This window comes from Poecile atricapillus, chromosome 21 (genome assembly GCF_030490865.1).
Source record: "Poecile atricapillus isolate bPoeAtr1 chromosome 21, bPoeAtr1.hap1, whole genome shotgun sequence".
NCBI classification, from domain to species: Eukaryota; Metazoa; Chordata; class Aves; order Passeriformes; family Paridae; genus Poecile; species Poecile atricapillus.
This window is the reverse complement of record NC_081269.1, coordinates 7,197,606-7,220,170: the sequence shown is the minus strand read 5'-3', so window position 1 is coordinate 7,220,170 and position 22,565 is coordinate 7,197,606. Positions and strand designations below refer to the sequence as shown.

At 43.8% G+C, this 22,565-nt stretch overlaps 1 protein-coding gene across 7 annotated transcripts in view; it reads left to right on the top strand.

Moving 5' to 3' along the window:
* CUX1 (cut like homeobox 1) overlaps positions 1-22,565 on the top strand; it is a 266,570-nt gene that overhangs the window by 211,719 nt on the left and 32,286 nt on the right. For 6 of the 7 annotated variants that reach the window (XM_058854098.1, XM_058854094.1, XM_058854095.1 and 3 more), the window contains 3 exons: positions 9,789-10,091; positions 14,395-14,583; positions 19,255-19,519. The exons of the other annotated variant lie outside the window; for it this stretch is intronic. In XM_058854098.1, coding sequence (XP_058710081.1) covers positions 9,789-10,091; positions 14,395-14,583; positions 19,255-19,519 — 757 coding nt within the window. The remainder of the gene's footprint in view (positions 1-9,788; positions 10,092-14,394; positions 14,584-19,254; positions 19,520-22,565) is intronic. 7 annotated transcript variants of the gene reach the window in all.

The following is a 22,565-nucleotide window of genomic DNA, read 5'->3' as shown; positions in this document are numbered from 1 at the left end:
CCCTCTGGCAGTGGGAAGCCATTCCCCCAGTGTTCTGTCCCTCCATGCCCTTGGAAAAGCCTTCTCCTCTGTTTTCTGTGAGGTGATCCCTTCTGGTCTCATCTCCAGGGCCATCTCCCTTTTTTCCTGCTGCTTTCCGAGGGATCCTGGGATGGGTTTCTACACGAAGGAGGTGTGAGATTGACCACGGTGTAACCACAGCTGTGGTTAGTGTTTGTTTCTCTGGCTTACCCCTCTGGAACTTGGGTCCTAAAAATAGTGCAAGTTTGAACTGGCAGATGTTTCATTTGTCCTTTACGAGAGGACCAAAATTAGCCTCTCATTTGGCACCTAAATAAAGCAACTTAACTGCCTTTATGCGAACTTTGCAATTACTGTCTATTGAAGTTGCAACATTTTGTTGTGTTTGATGGGGAAGGGCATTATATAAGCGACACCAGCACCTAAAAAGCCACCAGACCTTGAAAGAGAGAGGACGAACATGAACGAGCCCAACTGGGTTTTCTAGGGGGGTCTGATTTGGATGATTGCTTGGGTGTTTTTTTTTTTTTTTTTTTACTTTTTTTGATCCAAGACAGGTGTTTTCCCTAATGAAGGTTTTATTTAAAAAAAAAAAAAAAAGAAAGAAAAAAGCAAAAGTACCTTGGAAATGCTCAGAGAGCTGTCTATTGTAAAGGTAAAAACATTAATAAAAGGACAGCAATGGTTTCTCTAATTTTCAGAGAAAAATCTGCACAGAATGCCTGAAGCTGGGTTAGCAGTGGGACTCCCCAGGGGCAACAGAAAGATGTTATAATCAATTACCACATCATAACACTGATGTATGATAATTACTGAGTGTTCCTCCTGAGATAGTGCAGCATTTGGCTGGGATGCGGCTCTTTCATGGTCCACTGCCTGATTAATATGCAAATAATAGGCTGATTGCATGATGAATGCAGAAAATGAGTTCGCTGATAACGTGAGCACCGAAGCGGGAAGATGATAAATTACTTTTACTGACTGTCCTACATTAAGTACCCTTTCTCAACAATTTTATCACAAATTAAGTAAAGCAGTATGGAGAGATTATGAGGATGTGTAAAATAATGTACCTTAATAGCTTTTATAATATTGTTGCGTACAATGTAAATGTCATTTTGTTTCAGCACTTTCCCCAGCACTCCTCCAAAAAAGGAGGGTTTTTAGTGCAGCAATGCTCAGGGTCACTCTGTTTCTCCATGGTGAGGGTGGAAGATGGGACTTCTCTGTTGGAAGGAAGGAAGGAGGGTGGTCATTAGCCTGGGATCCATCCCATATGGACATTGCCCGTGGCGAGGGGATGTCCACATTGTTTAGTGGGGGAGATCTCTGTAAATGCAGTGCACACTGCACATATGCATCCTGCTGCAGCCTCTGCTCTGAGCACACACCAGCTTCCACTCTCAAAGGAGGGTGTGGAAATACCTTCACACTCCTGACACAGGAGGACAACAAACAGTCATAAAATTGGTGCCACGTTCAAGCAAGTTGGTTTAACACGTCAATTCACAAGGTCAGCAAGTCAACAAAGACACCACAAACTGCAGCAGAACCTCCTCATGGAGGCTCTCACTCTGTTTTCCAAAAGGTATTGTGCACGCATTTGTCTTGATTATACTAAAAATATAACACTGTGGGGTTGTGGCATCTTGATTGATTGCTTCCATGACATATTTGTTTTAGCATTCAGAAAATCCTTAATAAAGCGTCTGCACACAAGCTGGTTTAATAATAAGGTTATTGAAAATATTTTCCAGCAGTTATTTCTAAATATTGATTTCTAGCTAAGTTATGGAAACACAGAAAACATCTGAATATTAAGTAAATGTTGGCAGAGTAGAGCAATGTCTTTTAAAGCAGCCATGATTCTGCCATTAATCACCTAATTTAAAACATGGTGTATTTTTGGAAAGGGATTTTGTATTGGTTAAGGGTGATCTGTAAAACCAAAAAATTATAATCAATGCCAAGCACTTTTGGCTCAGGAATCATAGAATCATAGGATGATTTGGGGCTGTTGGCCTGATCTGGGCATTGCTCTGATGTTTCTGACTGTGTCTAAATCCAGCTAAAAAATTCCTAAGCTTCCTTGTGTTTTGTTGTAAAGTAGTGCTTAGGGTTATGGAAGCCTCATCTTCCCTCCAGGCTAAAGCAAAAATGTCCCTTAATTTTTCTCCTCTGAGGGTTTTCTCCTGGGGCATGGTTGTGTCAGGGCTTGGTGTGTCTGCTCCAAAGTCAGGTCTCAGGACAAATTTCACTTGAACTGATTGACTCCAGTTGTATCTTCCTGCACAAGATTCCAGACATCCTTGGGAGCCATCTGTACTCCCCAGTCCTCCTAACTCAGTGGAAGTCTGATGGCTTCACTTTATGTGGCTTTAAAATAGGTTTTGGTGTAGCTTTGGGCACAACAGTGGGATTTCTAAAACCTGGAGGCGTTTGTGGCTGCGGGTTTGTTGAAGGGAGAATTGGTTGCCTGACTTCTCCAAATACTTTTAAACATCCAGCTGTAAATCTCTCCTCATGAGTCTGTCACCAGCTCCCATCTTCCGTGCTCTTTTCTCAACTTCATTTGGTTTCTCCAGTTCCTTCTGCTTTCCAGAGCTGAAAACACATTTTTTAAGTAGAGGCACAAAGCTAAAACAGTTATTGAAAATGCAGCTTGAATTGCAGCATTGCAGTGTAATCCTTCAGCAATACTCAAAAGCAGTTTTTTTCAGGTAATTCTAACATCTGCCCTGATTATTCAGTTTTAACATATATGCAGAGTGGGAACCTTTATATTTATATTGCCCCAGTAATTGCAGAGTTAACCCAAGCTGCTTCCTCCCCTTTCCGTGCAGACACACATACATCTGCACACTTTCCTAAAGGGGTTTTTCCTTTGATCCCTCCCCCCATCCACATAAAATTTCCCTCTGAGCCAAGGCCCAAAATAACATTTTCCCCAAAGTTACAACATTTAGGAAGCAAACAAACAAACAAATTCTCCACAGTCGGAGCGGTGGCAACTCCAGCGAGCGCTCACAACTCTTAAGTGTGCATACCTACGAATTTGACATCATTATAGATGCAAACTGCAGGGAGCTTTGTGCTCTCCCTACATAGAACTGGGGGAGTTTATAACTGTAGGGAGGATCATATTTTCATGAGCCACATTAATTTGCAAATTGTGACTAGGCAAGGTTCACTCACTCAGAGTAAATCCACCAAAAGCACTACCTGGGAGAAGGCGCTTTCACACGTATTTTCTTTAATTAGTGAGAAGAGGGATGTGTTGCAGGGCTCTCCCACAAGTGCTGCTCAGCTTTATTACGTAGTTCAGGCTTGTGCTGCACCCACTGTTAGTGAGGAGAGTTGCTATTATGGTGCTTTAAAAGATGAACTTTAGAATGCTAATTTCTTCTCATCCTTGGAAGTGTCCAAGGCCAGGCTGGACAAGGCTTGGAGCACCCTGGGATAGTGGAAGGTGTCCCTGCCATGGCAGGGGGTGGAACCAGAGGAGATTTAAGGTTCCTCCCAACCCAAATCATTCTGTGGTTGTCTGATAAGACCCTGCAAATGCAGCCATAGCTAAAGGTAAAATCAAATAGAAGGTTGGAGGGAAGAAAACTCTCCCTGAAATTTTTGCACCCTGGGAAACTGAATACCAGGGTTGTCCTGGGGATATTGATCAGCTGTGTGTGATCAGGCCCTGATTCTCAGGGCAGCATTCACCAGGTTTTGGTCTACAAATTGGATAGAATGGGCAGCCTCATCATCAGGGAAACAGAAACTAATCCAGTCCCAGTGTGAGACACTTTGATCTCAGGCAACCTGCCAGGCCTGTTGTTGTCCATTAACTCATCTACATGAGGAGGTAAATGCAGCCCTGAAGTAGCAAATGCTCTTTTAAGAGGTTGCTGAGAAATCTCCTGTCCACATTTGTCTGCTTTCATCTCGCCCACTGATGTGCTGATTTGGGAGCGAGCAGAGCCCGGGATGCTCCCGGCTCCCATGGGATGTGCCCCTTCCCCCAGCTCCTCGGGAAGCAACTTGGACCAGTTTGGCACAAACCTGCAGCCCGAGCTTTGGACAGTGGGAAAAGTGGTGCATCAAAGCAAACGCCAGTGAAATCATGTTTGGGTTCTCGTCGGAATGTCACAGAGTACCCTGTCATTTTGTTTTAGCAACTTGTCCTTCCAAATGCGCAGTTCGCCTTATGGCATGCCAGCAGTAAAAATGTCACTTACAATAATTACTTTTTGGTGAAAATGCTTGCTGACTTCCTACCTTCAAGCTGTTTTTTACACAGTGGGGAGATAATAAGAAATGACTTTATCCTGACTGCTCAAATGAACACTAAATGGAATTTAGGTTATTATTACTGCAGATAGAGGACTGTGTATTGAAATTTAAATAGTGGATCAGATAAACTACAGAGATTTGTCTCTGAAAATTATAGTGGATCCATTTTTTCAATCCACTTCACTCTGAAACTTAAGGCAGCTGTTGTCTGCCTGCTGTCTTTAGAATATAATATTTTTCATAATCCTTTTAGAGGCCTCTGAATACCTTCTGTGTTTTGCATGGTCTTCCTCAACTTCACCATGTCTATACCTCGTTCCCCATGAGTCCTGTTGCTGCTAAGCCTGTGTTAGCAGCAAGGTTGGACAGGGAACTCTCCCAGCAGCTCCAGGAGTAGCAGGTGTGTCTAAGGATGGATGGTGTGCTGAGAGGAGAGACTGAGAGTGGGCTTGTGGTTTGTGCTCCCAGATCCAGATGCTCTAGCTCTGATCTCTGAAGCTTGGATTTAAAAGTGGCTGTAAAGTCAGTTTGCTGTCAGGGGTGAGACAGGGTCGGCAGCAAACCTGCAGCTCTCAAAATGCATAGGAGAAGTTGCAGTGGAGGAACCTGTCTGTGCTGGCAGATGTGATGCCTCTGGGACTGGTGAAACCTGATCTGTGTCTCAACACTGCTCTGTCATCTGAATGCCTCCTTAGAGAGGATACAATCCTGCACTGGTGTCAGGTCCTGTAGATGTCTCAGATCTGCTGGGGAGCTTGGAGCAGGTGGCACCTGCAGGTCTTTGCATCTGAGACGTCCTGAGCTTCAGAAGGAGCCTCCAGGTGAAGAGTGCTGTGGATCTGAGCTGTGCTTTGGCACAGAGGGGGCCTGTTGGATTTGCCCTGTGGACTTGGGAAGAGTTCCTGAACATCACAGAAATGGTCCCTCTTGAGCAGTGCCCTGCAGTTCTGAATGTCCCTGACTGCTGGGCTCCTGCAGAGCTGCTGATGCTCAGGAGAGGAGCCCTGCACAGCCTGGGGTTCCTTACACACTGCAGGGACTCTGTCACAGGACACAGCAGACCTTGCAGAGGGAGGTGTCAGCCTGAGACTGTGTTGGGGGAAGTGTTTTCAGGTGATTTGCCAGCTATCAGTGGGATAGTCAAGCAACTGAGGTCTCAGCACCCAGTACTGGGGACCTGACCCCAGCATGGGGTGGGAAGTCTTGGAGAAGAATAAGAAAATCTGGAGTTCAGGAAAACCACCTGTAATCGATGAACTGAGAGAAGAACTCTGATTTCAGGCTTCCTGTCATGGCAGATGCTATGGGGAATGTGTAGGGGATGGATGGGACCAGAGCAGCATTTGTGCCAAGGAATGCAAGACCACAAAAGATTTTCTGTGTTTGAGTAATAAAGGCAGGGTTAGTTTGTTATGGTTCTCAACCAGGTTTGTAAAATACTCAGACCCCACACCTATGTGCTGAATTGCTTGCAAAGTTAGTTTAGTTCCTTACCAGATAACTACTAAAGGGTGGGAAGGGAAAGCGCAGGCTGTGATGATGGTTTGGGGTTTTTATTGCAGTTAAATGATCATTCAAGCAGCAATTTTATATTGAGAAAATGGTATTTTAAAAGAAAGCAGGAGGTATTTGTGTAATGTTGACTTCGTTTCCACTCATTTATACACCTTCATTTTAGACTGTGCATCCCTCTCTAATATTATAGGAAAAAACAGAAGAGAACAATTTCCTGCCATGTGCTCTTCCAGGATATCCCAAGTGCTGGCAGACTGAATCAGGTGTATTTGTCTTTCTGGAGACACATTTGCCTCCAAAACCTGGAAGCTGCCCTTCAGTGCAGGGGCATCACTCTCTGAGCTGTTATAGCTGGGAAACAGCCTGGGTTGCTGTTTGGTTCTCTTCATGTCTTGGCCATGAATGGGGCCCAGTTCCACTTGCCAAACATTCCAGTTTGCTGGCCCATTTCCACAGACATCACTTCTACTACTTGATTTGAATTTTTGATTATTATTTTCCATGCTGCATATTTGAATGTGCTCCTTAAAATCACTTGGAAGGGCTTAACTTCCCTATACACCAGCCTATATTTTGAATTAATAATGTAAAAAGTGCTGGTAGAACCTTTGCCCTTTCATGACTCAGTTTTACTTACATCTTCAAAAGTTTGGGTGATTTAAGTGCATTTATGCTGTCTTTGCATCTTTAATGGCATTTGTCAGCACCAACCTGTAATTGTGTAGAAGTTACATGGGGTTTTTTTATCATTTAAAACTGATGTGTTAATCTGTGTCTTCATCACATGCATGGTCTAATGGTCACCATCTTCCCATAAAGTCATTTTTGGGGACAAAAGCCCTGCCTCTGAAAAGCTCAGGGCACTACTGATGTCTTTGGCTACCTGAAACTTAAAGATTTCCCAGGTTCTGCAATGACCTTGTCACTGGTGATGCTCTTGATCTCTTCCAGCACCTCATTTTTGAAGTTTTGGAGCTTTTACTTCACATCTTAAATTGGATGCAGACTGTTGGAAAGCAAACCCTTTTGGCAGAGCAAAGTTTAGCTGGAATTTATTGAAGTAATTTCATCAATAAATGCTGGCCATGGAGTTTGCAGGTTGTTCTGTAATGCAGTTTAATATTTATGTTGTCAAAATTGTCCCTTTCTCCTTAAACACAAATGTGAAAACATCCAGTGAAAATTACTTTTAGAAAACTGGATTGCTCTTAAGTTAGTGTTCTTCTTCAGAGCAGTCTGGGGTTAAAAAAGCTTAAGGAAAAAAGCTTTCAATGTATTGTTTTCATTGGAAATGTTCAATTGCTGCTTTGGAAATCTTAATGTATATTTTTCAGATATCCTGAATTTGTGTCTTTGTCTTGTGAGGAACTTGAGAGAAATGAATACAGACAAATTATTTCATAAAACATGTGAAATGGCTGTGGATTGACAGTTAAATCTGGAATAGTGAATACAGTCAATTTTCCCCTTTGTTCTGTCAGCAGTCACTTGTACTCTAAATGTCTATTTAATTTTTTAAGTAGATTAACGGGAAATGTTTGCATTATTTGATTATTGAATTTACTTTCCCAAATAATGGATCTTTTCCTCAAATATTTATGTGATCTTGAAAATGTTTTTCCAGAAGGGAAAAATGCTAAAAATGAATGGGGAACATATTTTGAGTTATTTGTAGTACGTGTACATAATGCCTCGCCTGAAATCACTGTACACTTGCCTTTTGGTGGGGAAAAAAAGCAGTTTGTCATCTGTACTGCCTTCCAAAATTAGATTCAGATAATCCCACCTTTTGGAGTAAATGAGCAGCAGATTGGTCTTAAAAATGAAATTCAAGTAAGCTCTTGGTAAGTGATATAAAAAATAAATAAGCTAATATGTGAGCAACAGAGAGCATCTCAGTGATAGATGATAACACAGATTACCTTTGTTGTGTTCATAATTAGGCTGGGCAGGGAAAGGAGAGGGAGAAGGAGGCATTAGGAAATGCTTTTGTTTAGTCCTGTGTGCTTGGGTTGGGTTTGGTTTTTGGTGGGGTTTTTTTTTATATTATTTTGGTTTTTTTTATTTTTTTCCCTGTGCTCCGTGTGCACGGATGAGGAATTGTATAGGAAATCTGCAGCTGCTCTAGTTATTCAGTAAGATTTGTATAAGCTGGCACAAGGGACAAAATTAGAGGGAAGTTGAACGAGTGCCTTGCAGTTTATTAGCTAGGCAGCCATAATTTTGACCTTGCTGTGGGTTAAAGGACGCAGACCTGAGAAGAAATCTGTTTATCATGTAGGGAATTCATGCCATCCCTGACAGTGTACAGTGAGCAAGATGGATGATCTGCCAAATTGGTCCCTCGCTTGGGTGAATCAGGGCAAATTTACAGTACGATTCCTTTGCTGCTCCTGGTACAGAAATAACATTTCCTAGGGTTTCTGTTTGGTTGTATGACGACCCAGGGTGAGCAGAGAAAAGAAATAGGATTTGTAGGATCCCCTTTACCTTAAAGATTTACATGCACCTCACTCTCCTTTCTGTCTTCCTCTTCTGCATCTCATGTAAAGCACTAAGGGAAAAAGTCAGATTTTTAGGTTTGAGAGAGCAACTTCAAGTGAGTGTCAGGGGAGCTCTTGAATGCAGCATGGGAAAGCTCCCAGGACCCTGAACAACAGACACCATTATCCTCTGCACTCTGCTCTATTTGGGCCTGACTTTTCCTGTGGTAATACTTTCCTTCAGTATTTGGGATGTGTTTCCACACTACACAGGCTGCATGTTCTGGAACGATCTGACAATAATATTCTGGGTAACAAACTCCAAAACCAGTGAGGTTTGCTGGCAGCTACTGCCTGATGGGACCTGAGAATCCTCTGTGGTGGCACCACAGGGCTCTCAAAACTCTGGGCTCTGTTGGAGGAACTGGGTTTGGATGGGTCTGGCCTCCTCCTTGTGCAGCTGAGAGCTCTGTCAGCTTCCTCCAGACAGCTGGAGCCAAAGCCACAGATGAGGCTGGAATCCATGTCATTAACCCTGGCAAGTAATGGGTGGGAGGCAGCAAGGAGCAGGAAGCAGCCCCACAGAAATGGGAAAAACTCTGGATGGAGAAATCGCCTGTGCTTCTTATCTCCTGAATTATTCTTGTAAACCATGTTGCCTCTGTGTTGTTGCTTTAAAAAAGGTTCAGGCTGTACCCTCAGATGTCTGGAATCTCTGAATAAACTCAGTCAGTACGTTCTGTGAGAGATAAATTTATTGGGGGGAAAACAACATTTTGTACAGAACCTATTGTTGTTGGCAAATTAACAGATTGGGAAAGCTTTCTTTTAAACCAAGTGTCACAATAACAGATTTGGGTGTCTCCTGATCCACTCACTATCTTTATGTTGGATTCTCAAACACTTTAATTAATACAACATAATTACAAACTGTATTTTAATCTTGTTATTTCTGGACAAAGAGAATTGCAAAAATTGTGATGTGTGTGATAAGAAACAAAATGAAATCAATAACACTCTCGAGATAGAGAGTTGTATCAGTTGTAGAAAATCCCTCATTGACAGAACAAAATAGTTCTTACAAGTCACAGAAGGAGGTTTAAACCAGTCTAGAATGGTAGCTTTTAAACAATCCTTATATAAAAATGTTGTGGCAAGCAAAACTGAGATTTCCTGACCAAGGAAATTGTGTGCAAACTTACAGACTATTGCACTTCAGTTTTTCCTGATTTTTATTTGTATTTGTACATCTTGTCTTTATAAAAAAATCAGAGATGACTCAAGATAAAATTAGAAAATAATTCTTGTTTTGAAAAAGGGGCTTTTTAGTACCCAAGTCATAGCAAGTAGCATTTTGCATACTTAGGCATTTCTTTAAGTAGGTAGAATATAAATGAGGAGGAAAGTTAAATATCCTGCAATCAAAACATTACAATTATGCTAAAGTGGGGACTTTTTTCTCTTTTTTTTTTTTAATTACAGAAAGTACTCCAAAGACTTCTGCCAGTTGCAGTCCTGCTCCTGAATCTCCCATGAGTTCCAGTGAATCAGTGAAAAGCCTGACTGAGTTGGTACAGCAGCCCTGTCCCCCCATCGAGACGAGTAAGGATGGCAAATCCCAGGAATCCAGTGAGCCACCTGCATCTGAATCCCAATCCACGACCCCTCTGCCGCTCTCTGGCCACTCAGCACTCAGCATCCAAGAACTGGTGGCCATGTCCCCTGAGCTGGACACCTATGGCATCACCAAGAGGGTCAAGGAAGTGCTCACGGACAACAATCTTGGTAAATCACTTTATTCTCATTTTTTGATCAAAATCGTGTCTTAAGTGTTCATGTATTGTTAGCTACAGTAGATGGGTATGAGAATGCCTGGGTTTCATTCTGCTCTAAGCTTTAATTTGCTAAAAAGATACCTAATTTTTTTAAACTGGTAGAAAACTCCTTCCAGATTGTCACACTCTACTTGAAATGTCATCACACCCTCGCTCTTCCTAAGCTGCTTCTGGCTCAGCAGCCAGGCACTGCTCCCACCTCCCAAAACCGAGTTCAGCAGGCTGTCAGGACCCCCAGAACCCCAGAGCCAGTGAGATCTCCCCTTGGGGAAAGGCTTTTTCCCCCTACACTTGCAAATTCCAGGCCCATTTTGGGTGAAGTAGAGGAGCCCAGCGTGGTTGGAGAGGGAGGAGCACCACAAGCAGGAGCACAGTGTCCCTGCAGAGCTGGGAGGGAAAATCCAGACTCAGCTGAGATTTAGATGAGCCTGAGATAAGTGCACAGGGCCACTCAGTTATTCTGCTCAGAGATGTGCAAAGCTGAGGCTGCTTTTGCCTACAGATGGGTTTTTGGCTGTTGAATTCAGTGTCATGACTGTTTGGAATAGTCACAGGGAGTAACCTGATGTGAGTATGGGAAGTCCACATTAATACTGTCACTATTTCTCTAAATCACTGGTTCTTCATGTCTTTAACCCTTACTTCCCTCACAAGGCTTTGGGAAATGTTTCTGGGATCCTTTGAGGGCTCTGGCAGGAGGGCAGTAAGGCTGTCCCAGTGTTACCTGCTCCTGCTTCTGGGTCTTAGCAAGGGATTCATCCTTCCTGCATTAGGCATTAGGCATCCAGGGGAATGTCTGGTGCTCTCCAGAAGTGCCAGTTTCTGTTCCTTCACTACAAATAGGACCAAAAGTTTAGATTTAGACTGATGATGTTACTTATGTGAGAACAATTTTAGCCCTATCATCTGACAATGATGACTGTAAAAGTAAAAAATCCTCTATTTTAATACGTGAGGAAGCCTTTTTTCATCTAGACACAGAATAATGTGTTATTGTCTTAACATTTTTTTTTAAGGGGGAAAAATACTGGGATGGGGGAGGTCCTAAGTACTCATTTAACATAATTTGGGGGAAAGGAAATGACCCTGATCACTGACATAACCTGAATGAGATTGAGTTCCACTGAGCCCAGCAGAATTCCTTGCCCATGCATTTGGCATGGGCAGATGGTGGTTGCTTGTTCAGTGGAGATAACGTAGAGATAAAGCCCCAGACCATGGTAAGGGTTTGCAGATCCAAGCTCCTGGTTTTTGGGCAAAATGCTATTGAGTGCTGTACCTGCTCTGGTATTCCAGAGAGGTTTGAAAAAAAAAAAGTATTTTTGTTTACATTTGCTTTGATGCCATTTTTACTTAGTCTTTTTTATTTCCCATGATTTTTGTTTTCCTACAGTGTGGCTGACAAGCCTAAAAAGCAGCAGAAGAGCCAGGAAAGGTGCCCCAAACTCTGCATTAGGTGTGGAACCAGTTTCAATGTCTCCTTTTGTGCCCTCAGTGTGCTAGTGCACCAGGTTTTCTGGTGCACAGGTTTCTCTGGTTTAGGCCACTGGGCCTTGTGAACCTGTCATAGACAACTGGTGGTGGCTGAGGTGTCCCAGTGTCACCAGCCAGTGAGGACCACAGGTGTACAGAACAACTGAGACTCAGCTGGGTTGGTCTCTCCTCCCATCACCAGTCAGGGGAATGGCTTGAAAGTGAAACAGAGTAGGTTCACATGGGATGTTAGGAAGGAATTGTTCCCTGTGAGGGTGGGGAGGTCCCAGCACAGGCTGCCCCTGGATCCCTGGAAGTGTCCAAGGCCAGGTTGGACAGGGCTTGGAGCAATCTGGGAGAGTGGAAGGTGTTCTTTTCACTAGGAGTTGGGACTGGGTGATCTTTAAGGTCCCTTCCAACCCAAACCATTCCCTGAAGGTTCTGTGGCTTCAGCACACGATGCTGGCAGTGTTCACACTGAGGTGCTGCTGATGTTCTGAGCCCCAAAAGTCAGAGTGTCCTCAGTGCTTCCCTGCTGGGCTACACAGAGCTCACAGAGGGAAGCAGATGCACTCAGCTGTTTGGGGCATTTTGTAGGAAGGGTCAAAACTATCCATGAAACCACCACAGTTTTGTCCATTAGGATCCAAATCAGTGGGAACAGGCGTGAAGGATGGGGAGGAGTTTTAGGAAACCTGTGCTTAAAAATATTCCTGTTATTAATAGTGCTCTGATGAAGATGGAGCGTGATACACCTGCTACCCCCAAGGATGATTTCTGACACCTTCCCCCTTAGCTTGGGAGTCTTTCAGGTGTTTTCTCCTGTCCTGCCATATCCTGACATAAAATAGACAGCACAAACATCTTTAGCTTTGTTCTTAACACCTAGAGAACATGATGTTACCTCCTTCCACGTTTGAATTTTTAATTTTTAGGCCGTAGTTTGAGGTTCATTTCCTTCAGCAGCACTGCCAGCACCGCTCATTCCCAACCCTTTTGCAAATCTGTGCCCATATTCCTGTTCATGTGGCAACACAATAACAGATTTTTAAAGTAACTCTGTTATCTTGTTAGTAGCTGGCAGGTTTACAGGGAAATGGATGAGGCCTTGCTGATGTTTTTAAATACAAACAGGGAGCAGGTTACCCCAGCAATACATGTGATAAAAACATGAAGATAGAATTGATAAAATTGCCCCTGTATTACCTCTTTTGTCTGATTTTCCTGATATTGAGGGTAGTGGAAAGTCTTGTTACTCAGGGATTGGAGTGTATTTTGAATGTAGGTTTCTGTTCAGTCTGTAAGAACTGTTTTAAGGTTAGTTTTAGAGCTTATTAGCAGAGTGTCATGTTAAGCCCTATTCTCCTTTCCCCTCTCTGCTTTCCATCATCAGATCTCAGCTGCTTCCTCTGAAAGCTTTGCAGCCCCACCTGCCCCACACATCTGAGTGGGATGTTGTGCAGCTTCTGACTGGTCCCATATTCCCTCCTCTTCCCATACAGGCAAAAAAAAAAACCAAAACCCATCAGGGCAAAAGTCTTGGGATGTTTTTAAACAGATGGAGGAGGTGAATCTTGGAGTTAAGCACAGGGGATGGGTCTGTAGAGCAGATATTTGCCATGAGCTGTCTGTGTTGGGAGCAGGGAAGGCTGTGAAGGCAAGAGCTGCTGGTGCTTTTTTTAGGCTTGTCCTGCAGAGCTGTGGGGTCAGAAGCCACCACTCATCCCCATTGTCCCTTAGGGATCTGTTGGTTACCACTGGCTCCAAGTGCTGGGATGTGAAGGGAGAATATTCTGTTGTGTGTTAGTGAGGGCACTCAAAAGCTGCAGATCAGACACAAGACCCTGAGGCCCAAATTTGGGGGCTGTGGAAAGATCTTTGGGTTACCTTGAAATCCCATGACAGCAGCACTTGTATCTTAAATCCTGATGACTCAGATGACTCCAGGCTCTCTCCTGTAGCAGAAGTTGGTATTGAGGCAGTTCAGCTGAGGAGGAACACTGAGGTGAAGGGGGTTAGGAAACCAGCTGTGTGGTTGGGTTTGAGCTGCACAGGCATTTTCCCCAATCCTTGATAAGTTAGATTTTTCCCATATAAAATCATTGTCAGCATTGCACATACAAGCACTGTACACTGTAAAGCATTTGCAGATTTTACCCTGCCAGATGACAGCATTTTGTAAGAGAACTAAAAATTAAGTATTCTTAACTAGAAATACCGTAGAGATTGTAAAACAAAAATTGTATTGCAAATTCTGATTATCTCTAGTGGGTAAGGCACAGTTAGATCCCCACAGATGGTACAGCACAGAAATTCCATACATGTTTCTGTGAGGACATTTATATGGCCATTGCTGAAGGGGGAGCTTGTGTTGCTCTTGGTTCACTGATTGCTGGAAATGTTTGGATTGCCCTGTTGGAACAAAGCTGTGGCACTGCCCTCCTGCATAAGAGCTAAGTAGCCTCACTGCTCTCACTAGTTGCCTGCTTAGCTAGAAGTTCAGTTTATTTTTCCTCTCCTAATTTTATTTTTGCACACTGTTTCACTGTAAGGTCCCGCTCCCCAGACGTGTCAAACTCCTCCCTTTATCCCAGGCAGATCCTGAGGATTAAAGTAAAGCTCAATATTTACCCTTCTAGTGGGGGGCAGAGCATTTATTCTCCTAAATGTTTCTTCTGGGTTTTGAAGCAGTTCTGAAGTGAGAGTAATTGAGGAATGATCTCGTGTTCTTTTCCGTGTCTCGGCTGAGCCAATTCATGCGCTTCTCAATTTCGCATTAGGTCAGCGTTTGTTCGGGGAGACAATCCTAGGGCTGACACAAGGCTCTGTCTCTGACCTGCTGGCTCGCCCCAAGCCCTGGCACAAGCTGAGTCTGAAGGGAAGGGAACCCTTTGTCCGCATGCAGCTGTGGCTCAACGATCCCAACAACGTGGAGAAGCTGATGGATATGAAGCGCATGGAGAAAAAAGGTAACGGGGAGCAGAGTGCTGACTCACGCCTTCCGCTCTTCCCAAGATCAGCCTGGCTTTTATAACCCTCCAGAAATAGTGGAGAGGCAGCATTGATCCAGTGTTATGAGGGTTATGCAAAAGGATTTCACAACAGCTTTTTTTGGGGCTTTTATTTGATGCTTGCTCTAGCAGATACGTCTCAAAATAAAAAGAAAAAAAAACCACACAACAAAAAGCCAACCCCAAACCCTAAATATTCACCAGCTGCTTGGGAATCATTGCTGTTTTCTCCTATAGAGTAATTACTGAGGCCCTGGTGTATCACTGATAACTTGCCTTACCAAATGAGAAATGTGAGTTTGGGAGCTGGCTTTGGGTTATTAGTTAATAGTGCTGCAGCTGGGCACAGATGTTGGGCTGGAAGAACTGTGCATTGATTCCTGGGAAAGTTCCTTGTCAGTCCTGCACTGGTTGCTGGGAGGAGAGAAAAATGCAGCCTTTATAAAAGGCTATTGCAGAATAATATTTGTAGCCTTTATAGGGAGGGGGAAGGTGGTTGTGTTAATACACTGAAATTTGTGTGTTATGCTCACATAAAACAGGGTCACTTGTGAGTGGTCTGAGTTGTTACTGGGTATCTTAGTAGGGAGTACATCCTGCAAATTTATCCAGCTCTTTCCCTTTTAAATTCATCACTAAAACCCAGTGGTTATTCAGAGCCCTGTTTTCAGTATGTTTGTGTGATTTTACAAGAGAGACTCGTGGGCTGCCATTATCAGCAGTTAACTAATTAATGATATATACATCTCTGGAGCTACCCCTTAATGATATTAGCACAGACATCATTAATCGTGTACACTGAAAGCTCTGCTGTTGACTGATGTTCTGAAAGCATTTACACATTTGATCAAGAACTTGGTGATTATATTTAAAATTGCAGTGAGGGAGCTTCTGGGAAAATTATAGTCTTGCAGGTTTTTTAAGAAGAAATTCAAACCCTTGTCACAAGAACCAGTGTAATGTAAAGCAGTGCAGTATCTTAGCACAAATTGTGCATGATCTTCCATGGGGAGTAAAATCCACTTGGGTTTCCCACTTACAACTGTAAACCAAAGGGAATCGTGAGGGGTTTTGCTGTATTAGAAACATGGCAGGAATAAAATTGTCAACTAGCTGGATTTTTATAGCCTCACAGAGAATATTGCCCATAATGCAGCAAAATAAAATAAAAATAATTTAAAAGTAGTACTGACAATATCCTTTCAAAACTATTTTCTAAACTGGATTCTTATCAAATAGTGAGCGATACATATGGTCTGTAGATGGCATCTGAATAGAGATAAGGCCATAAATCATTGAGACTCTGCACTGAGCTCCTGAACTGTGCAAGTGCTGTCCTCAGAGCAGAGCAGTCTAAAGTGAATTCAGCCCTGTATTTTCTGCAAAATCCTTTCATGCAGGTAAGGATCCTGTGATTTAACCTTTTAAATTGCTTCAGAGCCACATTAAGAATTTAACTTTCCCTTCAGCTAATGTCAGTTAAAGAACAATGCGACTGGGTCTGCTTCCAGTGAAACATTATTATCAATTATTTCTCTGCCACATTTTATTAAGAGAGTAAATTAATAATTATGATAAAGGTGAGCTGCATATCTCTTTTTTTTTTTTTTTTTTTTCTGCCAGTCTGAAGTTTGTGCTATAAATGTCCCTTTTAAGAGGTTCTGAAAATTTGCAATGTACATTAACCAAGCTTTTTGGAGGGAGCTGGGGGTTTCTGCTCACCAGGGTGAGACATTTTGCACCCTTTTCCAGCCTTGGAAGAGTTCATTCCTCTCATAACCTCTGGGGTGTTGGGCTGCTGGAGCATCACACTCCTCACAGAACAGCACTGCTGTCAGAAGAAAATTGAATTCCCTTTATTTCCCCATTATTTCACTTTTTAATAATCTTGTTCAATACTACATAAGATAAAAATTATATTAAAAGGGGCTGTGTTTTATCACAGTGGGCAGCTGTGCAGTGGTGTCTGTGGCACCCATAGCTGGGCACATGCTGGGGACTCTTCCCAGAGGGACACGTGGATGCTGGGGGGGAAAGGTGTAACTCAGCCTCAGACCCAGATTCAGACCTTTGCCCAAATGACAGCTGGCTTTCCTTTTTTTTTCATATGTCTCCTGAGAAGTGGAGACTGGTCAAAGACAAAAATCAAGCTTCTCCAAAAATAAAGTGTATTTGCAACTTGGATTCCAGTTTGAGCCTTGCTCTCACTGCAGATGTGCTGAATGATCTCCTTATGTTGTCTGCACACAGAATATATGTTTAAAAAGAAAAATTAAAATGGAAAAGCTTTTTAAAATGTCATTCTGAGTCCTAGTTCTGCCTTTGGCCCAGTGGAAATATGTCCTGATAATAGATTATCCTCCAGAAAACAGTTGCTCTGACAGAACAGTGGGACATCCTCTTCTTTATTTGTATTTTAATTAAATATGTGCTTATATAAAATTTGTTCCATTGATATGAGAGCAGCCAGTGCACCCTTTGTGATCCCAGTGTGAGGTTACAGGAGCAGAGGAAGGAATGACATTTTTCCCAAGCTCTCACAGCTCCGGATTGTCCTTTGCTGTTTAAGACAGGAGCTCTACCAGAAATCCCATCCTTTGGAGAGCAGACAAAGGGAGATCCAGCCCATCCTGGTCCTGTGTGTCTCCTGCTGACTCAGTCACCTGACCAAATTCCAGAAACTCCAGTTAGAGGTGGTCTGAGCACCTTTCACATCTCCCATGCCAGGTTCTGTTTTGTCTCGTGGCCTCCCTGAAGCTGCTGCCCGTTGCTGAGGTGATGGATGTTGTCCTCCAGCCTCTTGGTTCTGCTGTGCAAGGAAACAAGGGAGCCTTGGCTGTAGTTTGCATGTCAATGCAAGTTGGAAATAACAGCCAGGAAGGAGTTTGGAGATTAAACACCTTATAGAAATATGAGATTATCTTGCTGGAATGATTAATTCCATAGTTAAGGGTTGTAACAGTTCCTTGAAGGCTGCAAAAATAAGGCCAATGGGTCACCTTGAAATAATGCAGATTTTTTGCAGTTTTACAGCTGGTTGGAACAACTTAGATATGTGGATTTTTAAAGGAGATTTAAAAAAAAAAAAAAACCCCAAACCTTTTTTTTCATGGTTATTTCAAATGTGTGCAGGATTGTATCACGTCAGAGTGATGGATCACGAGCAACTCACGTTGTGTTCCATATCAGTGATCTTACACAGTAGGCAATCCACAGGTAATCTGTCATATTCAGGAAAAACAAAATGTGGGCCATGCAGATACCCCCAAAGGTTACAGAGTGTGTTCAGAATTCACTTCCATGATAGTAAAGCCACAATGCCAAAGGTCCCACTGGAGGCACAATGGAGAGGGCAGGGTGCTGGAACCCACTGGAGCCAGAAAACCCAGCCAATCCTGGAGGGAGCCCTGCCAGGAGACGTTGGCTGGGGTTTGAACACTGCAGTTTATTTGATTGCACTGCATTTTTATTCACTGTGCAGCCTCAGCCTGAAGGCAGAGCTGTGGGGAGAGAAAAATTGAATTTTTGAAGAATTTGGTTGCTGACCAGTGTGACTGGCCCCACAGTGTCCCTGGTTCCAACCAGAGCTCCTGGCTCCTGGAGATTTAATGCCTCCTGGACTGATGTCAGCCTGGTGTAATCTGGAACTTAATACCCGAGGTTATCAAATTGTAGCTCTTGAATACGTAAACTCTTAAATATCTAGAAGGTATTTAACAGGCAATTAAATATTTTATTGACAAGATTCATCTATAGTTGCTGTTTTCAGCCCCCTCATTAGTAATGCTTGTGCATGGTACTGCCAGGTGCAGTAAATCCCACCTCTCCATGCCCAGTGTAGATCAATCAAGTCACTGACAGCCTTTGCTGGGACTCCTTCCTTGTGGAATTTGCCAGGATAATTCACTCCTGGTCAGGGAGGAGGGTCAGTGGCAGGATCACAGGCTCCTGCCATCAGCCTCACCGAGCCCATCAGTGCAGGGAGAGCTTTTTTAAAAGTGTTTTGGAATGAGCTTTTTGTAGGGGAGGAGTGTGCTGGGGGCTGGTTTTCTTTCATAACCTGTCAGTGCCACAGCAGAGAGCTGTAGGGAAAGGCAGCAAATGCCTGACGAGTTGTTCAGCCCATCCCTGGAATCTCTGAGCTCCAGGCGCCATCGTGTGTTGGAGATGGCTTGGGAAGGCTGGGAATGCTGCAGCTCCACTTCCACAGTTGTATTTTCCTTAGTGTCAGAGACAGCTCTGTGTACACCTCAAGTGTTTTAACCATGAAACCCCTTTCAGTCAAAATGAAGCACAACTGTCCCAGTCAAGACCTTATGTGGGAGTTCACTCCTCTTGAAGGAGTGAATCTGCAATGAGTCATGTGAACTGAACCCTGTCATTGGTGTCCCACGTTCATTGTAAAGACAGAAAACTCTGGCAGGTTTCCAGCTGATTTTTCCCCTTTTCTTCTCTTGCATCCTCCCCGTGTTTGGTCTTTGGTGGCGCCCCATCCTTCCCATCCCCTCCTGGCAGCCCATCCCTGCATCTCCCACCTGCTGTCCCCGTGTTTATCATCCCTCAGCTCATGCATCCATTGATTGTGCATTTGTATTCAGCCAGGGCTGACCCAACGTGCTTCTCTTTCAGCCTACATGAAACGGCGGCACAGCTCCGTCAGCGACAGCCAGTCCTGTGAGTCCTCGTCCGCTGGCATCGACTACAGCCAGGGCGCCAGCCCCCAGCCCCAGCACCAGCTCAAGAAGCCCCGGGTGGTGCTGGCACCAGAGGAGAAAGAAGCTCTCAAAAGAGCCTACCAGCAAAAGCCATACCCATCACCAAAAACCATTGAGGAACTCGCCACGCAGCTCAACTTGAAAACCAGCACCGTGATCAACTGGTTCCACAATTACAGGTGTGTGAGCTCCCCTGCTCCTGAGGGATGTGCTGGCTTGGCTTTGGCAGGTGCTGTGTCTGGTGGTTGTGCAAAGCAAGCAGCTTTAACAGCAGGGAGGTTCTCACTAACACCGTGCTAAATGCTCCACACTGATTTTAAGTCATCCCTGAGGAGCAGCAATGCTCACATATTGATGGGAGTAGTGCTTTTAAACAGAAAGTCTGGCTTTTGGGGTGGGTGTGGATGTAGGGATGTCCACTGATGAATATTTATAAACTCACTGCAGTAGGCCAGGCTGCTCTGTCTGACTCACACAGACACGTGTCGGGCGTGTGGTGGGTGTTCTCCCTGGGTCACTGGGTGGGGGGTATTAGGAATGTCCTTTCTTGGATCAGAACTGCCCTGTTTTCATTGTGTCATTTTCCTGCATCAGAAGAAAAAGAGGATTTTCTTTTAGGCCTTGAGTCACCGAGCTCTGAAAATAGGCACAGTGCTTGTGCTGTGTTTCTGGGAAGCTTCGTGGAGTCCTGAGGGACAGGGAACCAATAACCCTGAAGTCAGATGTGGCCACAGAGGGGGACTTCTTACAAGGTCCTGGAGTGCCAGGACAAGGGGGAATGGCTTTAAACAGCCAGAGGACAGGGATGGATGGGATATTGGGAAGGAATTGTTCACTGTGAGGGTGAGGAGGCCCTGGCACAGGGTGCCCACAGAAGCTGTGGCTGCCCCTGGATCCCTGGAAGTGTCCAAGGCCAGGCTGGACAGGGCTTGGAGCAGCCTGGGACAGTGGAAGATGGCTCTGCCCATGGCAGGGGGTGGAACAAGGTGAGCTTTTAGGTCCCTTCCAACCCAAACCATTCCAAAATTCTGTGATTTATGTCATTGTTATGATTAAATCATCGAGTCCCACTGAAATAAAATGTTGGTCTGTTCAGTTCCTTTCTTGTTTGAGGAGGAACCTTCTCCACATTTGAACCCCTGAAGTAGGTTTTGGCCTAGAGGCAGCGATAAAAGGAGGCAAGGTGGAACAGCACATAAGAATTATAAGGATTTGAATAAACATATTATCAACTATGCTTGGGATTGGAAGTCCTAATTAATGCAGCAGACTTTTCTCCAAGAAATTTGTGCTAATGAATATTGAACAGGTACAGTTAAGCTACCAGATTTAATACTATCCTGCTCCTTCACTCGGAGCCAGTAATGTTCCTAATTAGTCCAGATTGCTAAACTTGTTTGTTTTTAAAAACTGCTAACATTTAAAGGGTAGTTTTTCACTTTGGCCCTTCTCAGCTTTTACTGGGGAAGTTACTGAAGCAAAAGCAGCAGAGTTTAATGAGCTATCTCAGAAACATTGCGCACAATAGTTAAATAATGTTTATAGTAAACAATACAAAATTTTTAAAAATGGAGTAATCATATTTACACTGAATTTCACTGCCTTGAATTCAGTACAGATGCAGCCTCTTTTCACCGCTCAGAGTTCTCCAAATGCAGGGCCTCTTCCAATTCCCACTTGCAGGCAATTATACACAAGTTGGAGGGATGCCTATGAAAATATGTTCCCTTCGTCCTGACAGCAAAATGTGCTGTTCTCACTTGGGCAGACGAGCGCGGGAGCGCTGGTGGCAGGTGTCACCTCCCTCATTATCACGAGATCCCTGCCTGGGCGTGCGGCGCCGCCAGCCCGCGGTGATCGCTGCCTTCAGCCCCACCTTCCCGGGGAGGAGGTGCTGACAGCTGGACACAAAATCAGACCCTACAAACTGGGGGCTGGGGGCAGCACAAGGCTGGGCATGGAGTGATCTGGGCCTGCTCCCAGATGTGCTGCTGCGACTCCAGGGCTTTCCAGAGCTGTTTCAAGCCTGTTTGGAGCCCTGTGTGCTCTGAGCACTGAAAAATCGAAACACAAATCTATTTTTTGTTCCCCTTGACAATAACTTTCTTAGCTGTCATGCATGAATTTATCTTAAATCATGTGTAGGGTGTTGCAGAAGAGGGACAGGTTCCATGTTCTGTGAGGGGAGCAGGGTCTGACTGTTCTGCAGCTCATATGTTATCAGAAATGGGTGGTCTTTCACTCTTCTCTAGGCCACACTTAACTTTATTAATCTCTTTTATACTCTCCCTCAGCCATTTTTTTTCCAAACTGAAGAGTTTTTTATACAGAAGCAGTTCCACATCTCAGAACATGTGCTTGTGATCTAATACTAATTTTTCTGTAGCTTTAGGTGAGGGAGGGCACAGATTTGGACAAGTTTGTTTTGCTGTCTCTTGGGAATCCTGTTGCAGTGATGCTTTTCCTTTCAGATTCAGCCCAAATCTCACTTTCTAAAGGTGGCTGCTACAGCAGGATCTACCTTCATATCCACCAGATGGAAAGTCAGCATTAGCATTTATTTCCTGCAGCAAAAAGAAACCCTGAAAAAAATATCCTCAGCAGGCAAAGAAATAATTCACTTCAGAATATAAATGGGTATAAAGGATTTCAACATGTCTGCAGACTTCTCCAAGTCTATGGCTTTGCATTCATACCAGTCACAGAGCTCTCAGAATATACAATAAATATCCCTTGCTTTATACTAGTGAAGCACATACAAGACACATCAGAGTTTGAGGCTTTGATGTCTTAAGAATGGTACAAAAATAAAGCAGGAGGGAGGAATTTCTATCCCACTTCACCTGTGGAAGCTGACACACAAATTCAGTAAGGCCACAGAGATGATACTACAGACGCTTCAGGAACAAAACCAGATTTTCTGGAATTGTAATCCAGCATTCTTTGACCCTAAATTCTGAATGTATTTTTCAGTGAACTCTGTATTGTGCTGGTTTTGATGTTGCTTGAAGGCTTGTCCGGGGAGCTGCAGCAAACACCCAGGAGATCTCTGATGTTTTGAGTTCCAGTGGTGAAAGCCAACAGGGTGTGTGGAGGAATGCTCTCTGGAATCCTCTAGCTGCTGTCACCAGTTCTTCTTTACCATAAGAATTTAATTACTATGTTAATCAGGAGCCTGACCAGATTCCAGAAGCAATATATTGGGTGTGAATTCCAGGGATTTCC